The sequence below is a fragment of the Podarcis melisellensis genome, assembly GCF_964234715.1.
Source record: "Podarcis melisellensis genome assembly, chromosome: 17".
NCBI lineage: Eukaryota > Metazoa > Chordata > Lepidosauria > Squamata > Lacertidae > Podarcis > Podarcis melisellensis.
Window position 1 is genome coordinate 3,715,875 of NC_138534.1, and position 12,953 is coordinate 3,728,827.

At 43.6% G+C, this 12,953-nt stretch overlaps 1 protein-coding gene across 9 annotated transcripts in view; it reads left to right on the forward strand.

Moving 5' to 3' along the window:
- ATP2B3 (ATPase plasma membrane Ca2+ transporting 3) overlaps positions 1-12,953 on the forward strand; it is a 120,481-nt gene that overhangs the window by 98,502 nt on the left and 9,026 nt on the right. For 3 of the 9 annotated variants that reach the window (XM_081893818.1, XM_081893819.1, XM_081893820.1), the window contains one exon: positions 6,693-6,846. The exons of 5 other annotated variants lie outside the window; for them this stretch is intronic. In XM_081893818.1, coding sequence (XP_081749944.1) covers positions 6,693-6,846 — 154 coding nt within the window. The remainder of the gene's footprint in view (positions 1-6,692; positions 6,847-12,953) is intronic. One more of the 9 variants, XM_081893821.1, reaches the window with a different exon arrangement.

Consider the following 12,953-nt stretch of genomic DNA (forward strand, 5'->3'; position numbering starts at 1 on the left):
AACATGACTAAGGGCTCATCCACACTTCCACTTTTCTCATGCCCAGAAAGCAGTTTTCTGCTTAACCCATTTTCTAGGCATGGGTCCAAGCAGTTCCCCCCTTGCCTTGCTCCTTTCCCAGGGAAAATCCCCTCTTTAGCTGTAAATCTGAACAAATGACCATTTACAGAAAACCAGATAGCTGTTTGCTCTGATAGAGCGCTAAAGAGCAGTTTTCCCCAGGGAAAAGCAACAGGACAACAGGAAGTATGGATAAGCCCTAAGTCAGATCCATTAATTTCAGTAGGCCTATCCTGAGTAAATCTTAGTTGAATACCACCCAGTGACACTGATATTATCCCAGTTATAAGGAAAAGAGGTATTCACAGAAAATAGGCACTATGACACACAGAAAAGAACTCCTTCCATAGATACTGGAAACCTTGCAACTCTCCTTCAAGTCTCAGGCTGCTTCCACACTAGGGGTTTATTCTGGAACTGCCATTCTTTGTCCACTTACTCTTTTAAGGGACATCTACATGACATTGTCATCAAATTGCAGCTGTGCTATATTTTCCCTGTACTTTTTTCAACTTCTTTTGAGAGCCCACAAATGCCAACATTGTTTGAATAGAATGGAACTGCTGCAGAAGCACCTTAACTCTACTCTTCTGTCCTTTTTATCTTTTTAAGAAATGTGGTTTCGATGTGTGCAGTGACATTTGGGACAACTGAGCCCTAATCTGCCACACCTTTTCACCTTAGAACACTCATTATTACCTATCCATCTGGCTCCATTTTAACAGTGTGCTGATTTTTTTAAGCTTTACTTTTAGATTTGTGTTAAAATGTATTTGTTAATACAAAACAATAAAAGCAGCGGCACACTAACACTTCACTGAAAGAGTATTCTACTGCAAATGTTAAAATTAACAAATAAAATGAACATGCTGCTGAAATGCATTTTTACACCGCTTCCATGTGGCAGTTCATTGTAGCAGCCTTGGTGCTGCTCATACATACAAGTTTTGTGCAGCACCCACTCAAAGTTGTCTTCATCAAAAGGGAACCTGTGAAAATGATAAATAGGGATTAAATGGGGGGGGGTGTATGGGACATCTGTTTGATGATGTTGTTGTTGTGTGGATGCTGTGAAAAACTTGGAAGCATGAGCAGAACAGTGGGCTTATCCACACTAAAGAGTGGGGCAAAATGCAAGTGTGGCTAAGCCCAGTGTCCACAATAACCTGCCTTACTTTCTTACCTATAATGCTATGTTACGCCCTTTAGTATGGACAGAACAGAGTAAGATGTACATACTCCAAAAGTGCAATGCTGAGTGAAGTATGGTAAGTCCATTTCAGTTTCACATGTTGTTTAAAGCAGAAGAGCAATGTCTGGGTAGTTCTAATAGCCTACAGTCTGGAAGCACCCTCAGGCAACCACTTTTACTTCATCAGGCTTGTAAACAGCCATGAGGTCCAGAAACTTGTGTCTTACTTCTAAAAGGCAAATCAAATCTAGGATTATCTGGTATCTGACATCAGCACTGAAGATCAAGTACCACAGTCTTAGCTCTGCAATAAAAGAATGCAAGATTATACTCGGACACAAAACCCACCTGAGGGCAGGTTGTACCACCTCTAGCCATTGTGGGGCTTCTGTGCCACATACTTCAAACTAGGTCCATGTGAGAGGAACGATTTCAAGACAACCATGTCTAGCTTCTATGTTCTAACAACATGCTTTCTGATTGCAGCCCTTCCCCACCCCCTCCTCCCTTCCCACTTCCTCAAACTGCCTTAAAGAGGGGGTGGGACATGTGCCTGGCAATTTTTCTTTCCCTTTAGCAAGTCAAACAAAAGGTGGTTTGTTCTTGCCTTAAGACTTGATGCTCATGGGATCTCAGAAGTTCTCAGGCCTGGAGCATGATGAGGAATGACCAATGGCATGCTGCATAGCAAAGTTGTTGCTTAATGGATGAAATGAAATGAATCCGGAATCCCAACTCTTCTCCTGCACCAGCTCCATTCCATGTAAATATGGCTGATTCCAAGGCATCCCAAAGTGAGGGAGACTGCTCAGCTGTCCCCATCCTCTTGTTTCCCTTTTCTAAGAAGAAAACCACACACACTCATATGCAGCATGTGTCAGCAATGCAATGCAACCCAGGGATCCTGGTTTTGCTCCATACAGTAAACTTCACAAGACGTTCCCCTACAGGAATGAAGGAGCAGGGCTTCCAGAATGGAGTGTAGGGCTTCCAGGCAGGCCCAAGCCCCAGCTCTTTCACTTTTAAGCACTGTGCCTTATCCCCAGCCCGCTAAACTGGCTTTATCCTGTGAGATGGTGGCAAAGCATGGCAGCAACCTGGTGTTAATACCAATCTGCATCAACTTGCAAGGTGGAAGCATTTCCCAAGAGGTCGGCTAGCTGTTAAAGAGGTAGGATGACCATGCGTCTTGCTCTGCAGGGGATAATCCTGTACCTGAAGGGCCGTCTGTCTGGTCCAGGCCCTGTTTAAAGAGCCCTGTCTTGAAGTTGCCCATCAATAGTTAGCATATGGACTGTGCAGACACACAGAGCTCAGCTAATCATGGTCTTCTTCCCTGCTATGGTGAGATGTGCTGTATTTTGACTTAAAGTAATTATTTCTAAACTTGCACCTATACATAATCTAGCATATACAAATTGTATGCAATCTGTGTCCTCCTTTGTCCTCCTTTTTGGCTGATGCGTTTGCTTTTTTTGTGGTGCCAGCCTAGGAAGAAGGGAGCAGGGTGCTTCCTGTGGCTCAGAATATGCCTTGCATAAAAAGAGGACTGGCCTCAGAACAATGGAGGCTCTCCTGCATCCAGCTGCTCATCCCATTTGCACCAGCAGGAGATCAAGAATTCCCAACTGGTCCATGGCCTTCCCTCCATTCCCTGATGGGTTCATTTGGTTTTATAACAATATACACAACCTTTGCTGCAACCTAGTGAGGACAAGTTCCCCTTTGCATAACTGGGGGGAAGTGCAGCCAAGAGAGTGACTTGCCAAAGGCCACCTCAGTGAGTCCATGTCTGAGCTAAAACTCTCACACTTAATTTATTTTCCCTGCAGAGCCACACTGGCTTTGTGCCACTGCTCACATGTTGCTGGTAGTCATGAATAAGTGAAGGTGCAATGAAGGTGAGCTTGCAGTGTGACTGAAATACTCCACAAGACTGAGAATTGAGAGAATTGTGATTTCTGCAACAGAAGAAATTAATCACATGTTCCATACAATTGCCTATATTTGAGAACTGCTAATGGCAGTCAGATTTTTGTTTCTTATTCTGGTACTTCAGATGGCCACCTGTCATGGATGCTCTTGTTGAGATTCCTGCACTGCAGGGGGTTGGACTAGGTGATCCTTGGGATCCCTTCCAACTCCTATATTCTATGGTTCAGTTATTTACGCATGGTTCACTGAAGGGCTCTTTCCCTTCCCTGCCATCCTTTCCCCTGTGGCGTCACTGAGCCCCCTAGACATAGTTCTCAGTCGGGTGCATGGGAGACACCTTCTTCATACATTCAGTGCAATTCAAATGGTAAGGCTTTCTATCACTATACCATTTCCTATTGCAGGTGTTGCTTACATACTGGAATGATTCCTCCTACAATAAAAATAAAAATAAACGACACATCCTTGCATTTAGAAAAATGGCATATCAAGGCATGTTTTCCCTGACATACTAGTTTTCTACTTGTGCAAGTTTGTTTCTGCGGAACCTTCCCCAAAGTGCTAGGAAAAGCTTCGCTGGTTAATTCTGCTGAATCTATCAATAGCTTTAATACCTCATTATGCTTTTTTGGGTGGGAAGGAGATGAGATGATTAGTGGCTAAGGGCTGGCTTAAAGAGAACCCTGGCATGCAGGTGACACATGCAGTCAGGTGTGTTTTTACCTCTGTCAAAAACTTTGAACCAGGGTCTACAAACATAAATGCCTATGGGAGCAGGCTTGTCCCTAGGATGCCTGCACTCCTCTTTCTCAATGGACAAATATGTGAGCAATGCATACTCACTTAGGCATTTGCAGAAATGGATGACACCGCTATCCATCCCAATTCTGTGTAAAGTGGTGCCCATAACCCTGCTGCATGAATTAGCTATGTGTGTTTCAGAAGTACCAAATACAACTGCTATATTTGGGCAGGGGAAATGCCCCCCCCCCGTTAAATCTGGGGAGGGGGTGTCTTCCTAACCATGTGACTATGACTTGCTTGCTTGAGTCTTCGATATACATCTTGGCCTGTTTGCTTTCACACTCTGGTATAGTAGTGAACTATATCAAAGAAGAATTCAAGGAAGGTAATTTGCAGGATTGGAAAGTAGATGCTCTGTGATTATTTTGTTCAGGTAGACAGCCTTTTCTACACCGTAATATTCTAATATTAGTCCTTTGATTCATTACTTCTATGGCATGGCACGGCATACTTCAATGTAGGGCAGCTCAATTTTAAAGCAAAAAAGTGGCAAATGTAGGTAGCAAACATCTCCGCTCACACACGACCTAGCAATTTAATGATAATTTACTGTTCTTTTTGTTCTTTTATTTATCTCTTGGGCAGCAGTGTGTTCCCTTTCTATACAGACCAACACTGGAGCATTCATCTAGCTAGCTGCACAACAGCACACTCTTCAATTTTTTTTCCCATAAGGCGTATGCAACAGGAAGGCAGGGGTGCTTCTTTGCTGTTCCATCTCAGACTTAATATTGCCCTAGCCCTGCCAGCAGTGGGGGACCTCGGGGTCTCAAATTTCCCAGGCGCCCTGTGCAGGGCCAAAATCCAGTGCCTTCCCCCTCTCCCTTCTGAAGTATAGTTCTGACATCCCCTGTGGCTCTGCGCCCGGTGCACACAAACCAGCCACACCCCTAGCACTCTGCTGCCAGACATTTTATTTTACACTTAATTTTGCCAACAATTTTTATTTGCATAACTAAGATTAAACAAAACAAAATAAGTTCCTAGCCAGCCTCCAACAATGAGATAGGCTACAGAATGAAAAGCTACTCATAATCAACCTTCAACAATAAAGAGGGATGGTTTTTGTATACAGTATTTAGGCTGCAATTCTAAGTGCATTAGCAGGAAATAAAAACAACAGAACAAAATAGCACTTTGTTCTGAGTAAGCCCACTGTGTTCATGTGGTTTCAACGAATCAGAAGTGGAGAATCGCTTTTCTTTGGCAACTTCAACAGTAGAAATAGAATCTCATTGTATGAATGTGTGAATTAGCCTTATATTTATAATTTGTCTCAGATTTATTTAGAAAATATTTATATGCTGCTTATCCACAAGAAGATCTCAAAGTGGTTGACATAACATAAGGGGATCAACAACTATGTTTCAGTTGTGTGTGGCTCCTGGTGGGCTTCCACACACATGGAAAGTTTCATGGAGCTGGGTATATTCTTACAGCGGCTTCTCATGCAATCAACTGTGCTTGGGTTCAGGACAATCTTGCTCAAAACATACATAGTATCCCCCAAGATTCAGAGCAGGGGAACTGCAAAATGCACCGTTTAGAGACTGCACTTCCTTCTGTCGGAATCCTGCCAAGGAAGGCCAGGCACTAGGGAGCAGATTTTGCCTTGACAGCAACCGTGACCTCAAGGGCAGTGCTTTTCTTTTTCCCTTAGGAATTAATGCCAGCTGTTCACATGCACAAGAGGAAGTGAAACGGTATACACTGGGACACAATTATAAGTGGAAGTAACCCTACTCCCTATCGCTGGTCACCCCAGTCCTCAAGGATCCAGCCAGCTGTTCTACAAAACCCCACCCCTTCATGTGTAAAATCCTATCTTGGGTTCAGTTCCTTGGGCATGCTAGAATGTGGCCATATGTTGAGAAGGAACAGACTTTTCTTGAATGAGAGAATTGTATTACTGCTCAGTTATACAGTGGTACCTCGGGTTAAGTACTTAATTCGTCCAGAGCTCTGTTCTTAACCTGAAACTGTTCTTAACCTGAAGCACCACTTTAGCTAATGGGGCCTCCTGCTGCTGCCGCACTGCCGGAGCACAATTTCTGTTCTCATCCTGAAGCAAAGTTCTTAACCTGAGGTACTATTTCTGGGTTAGCGGAGTCTGTAACCTGAAGCTTATATAACCTGAGGTACCACTGTATAGCAATTTGAAATGTGCAAATGTTTTATGACCATCCTCTTGTTTGAGGCTGTACTCTTTGCCCCTTGGTGATGGCTAATGATGAACCTATTGTCCATGATTCTTGTCTTTTAATTATTTTATTATTTCCCCAATGAAGCTGTAACACTGGTCTTCACAAACATCTTGTAGCAACGAGTTCCTCAGGTCAGTTGTGCCTTGCACTCTGTTCTTAATGGATTGGCTACAGCCATTTGTGTCTTGCTGGATTTCCCCCCAACAATTCTGGTATAATGTGCTGCTAAGGGTTTGTACTTTGTGTAAACTCTTTAGAAATGGAGCCTTCAAGTGTGACCAGTTGCCTCGATCTTCTGCTGGTGCAATTTGCTCTTTCCATAAAAGAACATCAGTGTGGTGCCAACTCCCACTAGCTGGCCTCTGGTGCATAATGCTTCATAGACTGTGGCAGGAGGCCAAACCCCCAGCATGGCCAATTCTGGCTGGTATGCGCTGTTCCACTGCAGCCGCTGCCCGCTGCCATCCAAATTTTCTATCTCATTTTCTCTCCCGCAGATGGAGGTAGTTAGCACCTTCAAGAGAAGTGGCTCCTTTCAGGGGGCTGTCCGACGCCGCTCTTCCGTCCTCAGCCAACTGCACGATGTAACCAATATTTCTACCCCCACTCACGTAATTCTCTCCGCCGCAAATGCCAGCGCCGGTGCCGGGAGTGAGTCTTGATTTCCTCTTACTGCTTGTGATTTTTTTTAAAAAAACCAAACCAAACAAAGACAAAAAAAACCCATCCTATTGCTGCCCTCCTCCAGTATCCCCTCCCTTCTCTTCTATCCACCCCACCCACCCACCCCCTTGGCCCCTCGTTGCTGCAATCACTGTTGCAATATTATTTATTTCAGTTTTTTCTCTGTCCGGTCTCAGTCACGCCGGATTTACAACTTATATAAAGCCATACAATTTCTGCGCTTTGCCCCTCCTTCTTTAGCCACCTGCACCCCTTTTCTCCTTCGTTTGCTCACCTCTTTCACCTTCTCTATCAGTGGCTGCTGGTTTTTAATGGACTGGAGTCAGATCCCCAGCTGGTGAGGTCACGGGCAGGGAGGGAGGGGTCTGCATGGGCAGGGGGTTGTGTTTCAGTCCAAGGAACTGAAGCACCATAGAGCACTACCAGCTGGGGATCCAGCTTCGTTTCTCTGCCTAGCCACACATCTTGATGGTGATTGGTGTTTATTGTGGTGTTTGGTGTGTGTCACTCACTGTTGCACGTCAGAGTTTTGCTGGGGTGGGGTGGGTGGGTGTTGCATAGAGGAGAGCAAAAGATTGGGTACCAGACCCCACAACATGAAACTTTTGGACAATAACAGCTTATTGCATCACCATTCCTGGGATAAAGATGAAGTCATCTGCTGATCATAGTGAGGATCAAGGCAATTCTGGTGTAGATTAAATCTGTAGGAAGTCAGTACCAAAAAGAAAAAGAAATGCAGTTTTTTTGCATAGAACCAGTCAACCAACACAGGAGAAGTTCTTCCTTCTAACCGTGACTTCATGCCCCTGACTAGAGAGGACACTAGAATGAGCTGGCAGGTCAGACTCTTATTGTTACCTCTAAACACCAGATGAGGCTGATTCAGGCCACTAATAATCACAGCTGTAGTGCAATTCACATTGGAATAAAGAGGCTTTGCTCAACAGCAGCTGCAAACATCTTCACTTACATGATTCCAAATATCATCTTCCACCTACACTTCACATTTAAACCAGCGTGGATAGGTTTAGTATCAGGCTTGCCCATCAAAAATCCCGGGTGTTGAGTAGATTTGTATTTTTCTTTTTTTCCCTTTTTTTGTAAGATAGCTATCATAAATCTATGATTCCAGGCACGTTTAACAGTTCCTCCTTCTTCCTTGGGAACCCTGGGAACTGCAGTTCTGTGTGGAGGAGCAGGGCAAGGATCTCGAACGGAATTCTCAGCATCCTCAGCAAACTACATTTATTTGTATGTTAGATCAGCCCTGTCTTGGTTCCTAGACTGGGAGCCAAAGCAGCGCAGCAGGTTTGAAACTGGTTTAAATATGCATGGTAGGCAGCATATGGGGTCCAGAGAAGATGTCATAGCAGCTCTTGTTCACACCCCACTCAAAGTGAATTTATTATAGAAAGCCTCTGAATAAACAAATACTTTGAAAGAGAATGTGTGAGAAAACAACAATCCTTGCTCTGAAGGCTCAAGGCATTACAAGAGTGAAAAGCATGTTTATGGAAAGGACTGAAACTCTGGGGTCTGGGATGTGTCAGGAAAGGGGAGCCTTTCACTTTGCTCAGAAGCAAAAGGTGAGAATTGAAGGCACCCACAGGGGTGTCATGGACCAGTTCCTCCGTATGTTAATGAAAAAAGTGGTTCCCTTGCTCCTTTTTTCCTCCTCAGTCTCTTTCCTGCGCCTCACCTATCCTTCCCTCTTCAGAAACTATGCTATGCCAATGCTTTCTTGGAGGGGGGGCACAAAACCCTCTTTATTTTTCATTTTTTGCACGACAATGAAAGAACCAAAGAGGTAAGCTGTCCACTCCCTGAACTCCAGCTCTCGGATTAGGTCTCAGGTATTCTCAGCAAGTTGGTTTGTTTAGAATATTTCAACAGTCTCTTTTCTTTTCTTTTAACCAATCAAAGCCATGCTGGTGGTCATGCCAGGGCTGTGGTGTGGCAGTTTCATGGTACCTTTTGGTATGACATGTACTGGCCTTGCTTTTCAAAGGGTGTGCACCCTACCATGTAAACCTTCGAGTATGGCCTCGTAATCTTTGCTGCAATTTCAGCAGTTGTTTCTCTCTCTCTCTCTCTCTTTTTCTCTTTAATTGCTGCCTTTATATTAAACTCTCTTCCTCCCTTCCAGCGAACTGCTGTTGCTCCTTGGGAAATTGATATCCATTAATGGCCTTTGGTCTTTCCCCCACCTCTTGCATCTTGGAAGTGCTGTGTCAGTTATTTTGGTTTATTTTGTTTTGATGATGATTATGTTTCTTTTTTAGGAACCATGTTGTGGATGGCAAATGGGTTTCTCCACCCTAATTTTTCCAAAGGGGAGTTTGTCATTTCAGGCTCACAGAATAAACAGGGACCACCTGAAACATTTTGGTGCATGAAACAGAAAATCCAAACTGCACTTTCCACCGTCCCTCTTCCCTGCCCCTAATTAGCACATGGCACAAAATACTGAGCAGCTCCCCTGATCAAGTCATAATGAAATGAATAAACCCATGTAACAGTTCATTTCAAAGTGGCAGCTGCACAAGAACGTCCCGGTGGATTGTGTCCTGCAACTGTTAATGACACCTAAAATCACTGCCACAGGCAGCTATCTCACCTCACCTCTTGGAATAAAGCCTGATAGATTCCAATGTAACCTTCCTCCTCTTATCATGGTGGCACAAATGCTTCTGTGTTAAGAGTGCTTCTACACTAAATGATTAGGGTGAAATTGACATGAACAGAATAGTGAAACAATTTCCACAAATGTAGATGTATTTACTTAAAGAGGCGTATAGTCCTATACACCAAGAACCCTTTTTGGTCACTGCCGTTAACCATGTTGATAAAATGGATGTCATCCCAAAAGTTTATTACATCTTTTTTAAATAAAGAATTATCATTGGTAGTAGGCAGAGCTGTAAAAAACCAACAACACCCCTATTTGACACCAGCATTGCTGCAGCTTACCTAGACAGGGCCGTGGCAGGGGGGCAACAAATTACTAGTTAGCATTATTATTTTACAGTGTTTTAGCACTATAACACCTTAATACAGAAAGACACTTAACAGCATTTTCCTGTTGCATAACTGTCTTTCATTAAAGAAAATAAAGGTGGAATAACATTTCAGATCTAATTTAAAATGATTTTTTTTTTAAAGTGGTGTCATAAACGCCACTCACTGCATGGGTTATAGTGAATGAATTTCAGATTGCTTCAACCACAGCAGGTTGGAATAGAACACAACAGGATGCCTGCACAGAAAACTACACATATACCTCTTGATAGCGAGGAAGGTCAATTGCAATTCCCCTTGTAGCTTAGGGCTTGTCCACACTTCCGCTTGTCCCACCACTTTCCCCTAGGAAAACCCACTGCTGTGAATTAGGACAAACATCAATCTGCAGAAAAACAGGTTTGTTCTGATTCAGTGGTAAACAGCAGGTTTCCCCGGTGGAAAAGCAGTGGAACAAGTGGAAGTGCGGACGAGCCCTTAACATCATATTTCATACACATGAGCTGAGCAGTTATTGGCAAGACTTCTGTGCCATTCATAGCAGACTCCGACATCCAAGTTGGTGACAAGTGAAAGTTCCTTCAAGGCTGCAGCTGCCTGCTTGGAAAAACTTTGACTGCTTAAGTGCTCATCTGTTTTGATATACAGGCGACTCTCAACTTACACTGGCTTACATTCTGCGTATAGTCAAAGCACATTTTTTTGCCAAGCATGTAAAGCTGAATGCACACAAGTTAAATGTGTGTAAGTTGTGAGTTACCTGTACTCTTAAAGATGTGCCAGGTATTGTAGACCCTACGTAAGAATCATATCTGGATGTGGGTGTACATTTCATTATTTGCTGGGGCTAGTGTTTAAATAAGAGTGGGATGGAGTTTTAATATTTATTTTAAGAAAATTTATTCAATTTAAATGTTTGCTTATATGTTTTTATCATAGCGTTACTTTCCCTGACCATAAGCTAGAAAGACAAAATTAGCTGTGTTTATCATGAACAGCAGTGACACTGTCAGGGCAGGATTCTGGGGCAGATGTCCAAGGTCCTCAGCAGAATGATCAGGAGAGTCCCCAAACTCAAAAGGACTGGCTAGCTACATATTGAAATAATCAAATATTCTAAAGACATCTCTTACACATAAGACCATTAGTCAGAATCTAAAATTACCCAAGTGCTCCACTGCTGAGGTAAAAGTATCTACTACAGCAGTCCTGGTCATACATTCAGGAATTTGTTACATTGCAAAATCAAATTGGCCAATACTGTGAGAGCAGTCGCACATACACACAAAATGGGGCACATGTATTATAAGCATTGTATGACCTCTACAATACCACTTCCATGGATCTGGAAAGCTATAATCTGTACACAATTTGCCAGCTCAGCCATGACGTGAGGCATCCTAGGAGTGCATAATCAGAATCACAACTTGCAACTTTCACTGCAAGCCTAAACCTCTCTGCTCAGAAATAAGCTGAATTCAATGGGACTTGCTCCCAGATAAGCATGTATAAGACAACACAGAATTTGTTGCCCACTAATAGCCATCCTGCTATCGTAATAACAAGGGCTAGTAAAGACTTGGGCTCTGATTCATGTTTGTAAATCTGGAACCAGAATGTGGTAGTTGAAGTCTGTACTTATAACGTTATCAAGGTATAATTGGTTGTAGTTAACAATAGGAAGTACTAGGGAGACACTCCCAGTTCCGCTAACACCTTCCCAGGGAGGCTGAGTTCATATTACATACACAAAGCACAATATGCATGACAAAAACAACATAAAACAAAACCCAATATTCGATACCCAAGTCTAAGATATATTGGATACCTAAGTAGAAGGTTGCAGCCTCCCACAGGCTGCTGCCCAATATTCACTAGACCAGACTTCCCTAACCTGGTCCCCTCTAGGAGTTTTGGATAACATCTCCCATCAACCTCAGAACTCAGTAGCTAAGGCTGATGGGAGCAGTAATCCAAAATAGGTGGATGGAAGCAGGTGAGGGAAGGCTGCATTGGACTTTATTGGAACCTCTTTTTGGAACCCCTTTTCACGAGCCTGACATGAACCCCCTGTCCTCTTCCTTCTCCCTTGCACCTTTCCCTTACAAACTTTCCCTTCCTATTCTCTCGCCTTTGCAGCTGCCGAGATATCATGGATGGAACCACCTCAGTATCAGCCGGGGATTTCCTGTAATGTTTTTGTAAAAAAAAAAGAAAAAGAAAAAATAGACACAAAAACAATAACCCCAAACAATAAAGCAGCCCAAGTGTTCCCTTCTCCCTCCCCAACGCCCTTTCCTCGTTTTCTCTTCACCTGCCACCTTCATCTCATCACTGCTGCTTTCTGCTTTCTCATGGGGACTTGGGTCATCACATGCAGGTATAGGATGCAGCCTGCCTTCCCAGGTACCCTTGCCACCTCACCAAAAGAAGAAAGAATGAAAAGGATAGGAAGACCCTCAGCTATTTTAGCATGACCCTCAGCTATGTAAGGTCCAGATTTTCTATAGTGGCTGCTTCTTTAGGATCAACAAAGAGAGAGATGCCTGCTAAACCAGCAACATCAGTTTTAGAATACGGTTTCTATCTGACCGTGTAGAGGGCATTTTAGAAAGCTGACAGTGAGGCTCACCAGGCATTTGGGCCTCTTAATGAAGGAGAAAGCAGATCTGAAATCCAGAGGCCCCACATTGATCTAGTTGGAAAATCCCCAATCAGAAGTTAGAATAAAGTAAATGCTAAAATCCAGTGTTGAGAGGAAGAAGACCCACTGGATTCACCTATCCATGTGGTATTCCTGAATACGGTACATGCCTTTACTTTCACCCATGTATGTGAGTGGTGTCATTCATTCTTGGAGGGGAGGAGCTTCTACTTGTCCAGCCCCCATTAATATAAGAAGGCTCTCTTGCAAGGGATGCCTACAGTAGCTCAATAAGAGGCGGTTTAGGGCAGCAGAACCATTTCCACTGCACCAGGCATTCAGCCTGGGGGGGGGGGGGAGCACAGGACACCACAACTATGAAGTAGTGAATTGAGCAGAAAGGAAGGCA